Source organism: Glycine soja, chromosome 13 (genome assembly GCF_004193775.1).
Source record: "Glycine soja cultivar W05 chromosome 13, ASM419377v2, whole genome shotgun sequence".
Taxonomy (NCBI): domain Eukaryota; kingdom Viridiplantae; phylum Streptophyta; class Magnoliopsida; order Fabales; family Fabaceae; genus Glycine; species Glycine soja.
In genome coordinates, this window is record NC_041014.1 from 26,652 (window position 1) to 27,905 (window position 1,254).

The following is a 1,254-nucleotide window of genomic DNA, read 5'->3' on the forward strand; positions in this document are numbered from 1 at the left end:
TAGTTTGTTATATATTTTTTTATTTTATATGTTTGAGTTTTAAATGTGTAAAAAATAGAAATAGAAAGGTCTGCTGATTGCTTATTAAATACAAAGTAGGATATTTTGGTTGTAGAGTTAAATTATCCCCCAGCCACACAATAGATAGGCTTCTTTGCTTCCATGTTGCCCCCCATAGATAGTAAATAGATAGGTAAGGCTGATAAAACTGAATTAATGAGAGTGATTCTGCCTCCCATAGATAGGCTTCTTTGCTTCTATTTTGCAAGTTTGGCTTCAAACTTCCTTATAATAGGTTGATTGTGATTATTAGCCAGCTCCCACACACAATCCATGAAGATACCTTGAATAGTTTTTTTTTTTTTTGGAAGGCATAAAGTATAATATATTATTGAGATAATCAAAATAGTACAAGTGGTACTGAATGAAAAGAAAATACAAAACACCTCTGGTGCTGCCTCCCAAAATAAAACCCAAACTAACCCATCAATAAAGCCATCTTCACATAGGTTAACCAAAGTACTCCTTTATATTAGAGGACCAATGATTAAAGCTAGTGTTGAAGCCTTTCTCTCTAGATTTTAGCCAAGACCAAGCTAAAAACATAGCCTCTTCCATGACTTTTGAGGAATCAAATTGTTTTCCTTGAAAGATGAGGTTATTCCTATGTTGCCAAATAGTACTAGTTAGAGCCACCCACCACCCACACCATCTGCTATGGTTTATATTAGCTCCAAATCCTTCACAAAATAGTGTTAAATGACTTGCTGGGACTGCTGGAAGAGGTCCTACTGCCTGGATCCATGTCATGGATTCCCACCACAGGGGCATTGTCCTTTGGCAATTCAAAAATAGATGACCCACTTCCTCCTGCACTTGACCACAGAGAGGGCAGCCAACATCTTGGAATATGACATTTCTTCTTAATAGGTTACCCTTAGTAGGTAATCTGTCCTTGAGGAGCCTCCAAGTGAAGACTGTTGCCCTTGGGGGGATTTTCATCTTCCATATTAATTTGAAATTTCTGACATCTGTGGCTGAGGCATTGGTGTTCAGCATTATTCTATAGGCTGACTTGGTGGAATATACTCCTGTTGATTCAGCTTTCCACATCATATTGTCCTTCACATATCTCTGAATAGAGATAGAAGTAATATCCTCCATAAAATTCACTGCCAAATCATTTTCGTGGTCAAATAAATTCCTCCTCCATTTGAAATCCCATCTCCATCTATCTTCAGAGAAAGTTCCCAT

General features: G+C 37.3%; 1 protein-coding gene across 1 annotated transcript; it reads right to left on the bottom strand.

The window, feature by feature from the left end:
* Positions 1 to 510: 510 nt before the first annotated feature.
* On the bottom strand, positions 511 to 1,254 carry LOC114382642. Its single transcript, XM_028342203.1, has one exon. It carries the CDS (start codon positions 1,252 to 1,254, stop codon positions 511 to 513), a length of 744 nt encoding a protein of 247 aa, XP_028198004.1.

Bases quoted from the DNA above. Each gene is read 5' to 3' on its own strand.
- LOC114382642 (XM_028342203.1), bottom strand. From the start codon at position 1,254: ATGGGAACTTTCTCTGAAGATAGATGGAGATGGGATTTCAAATGGAGG.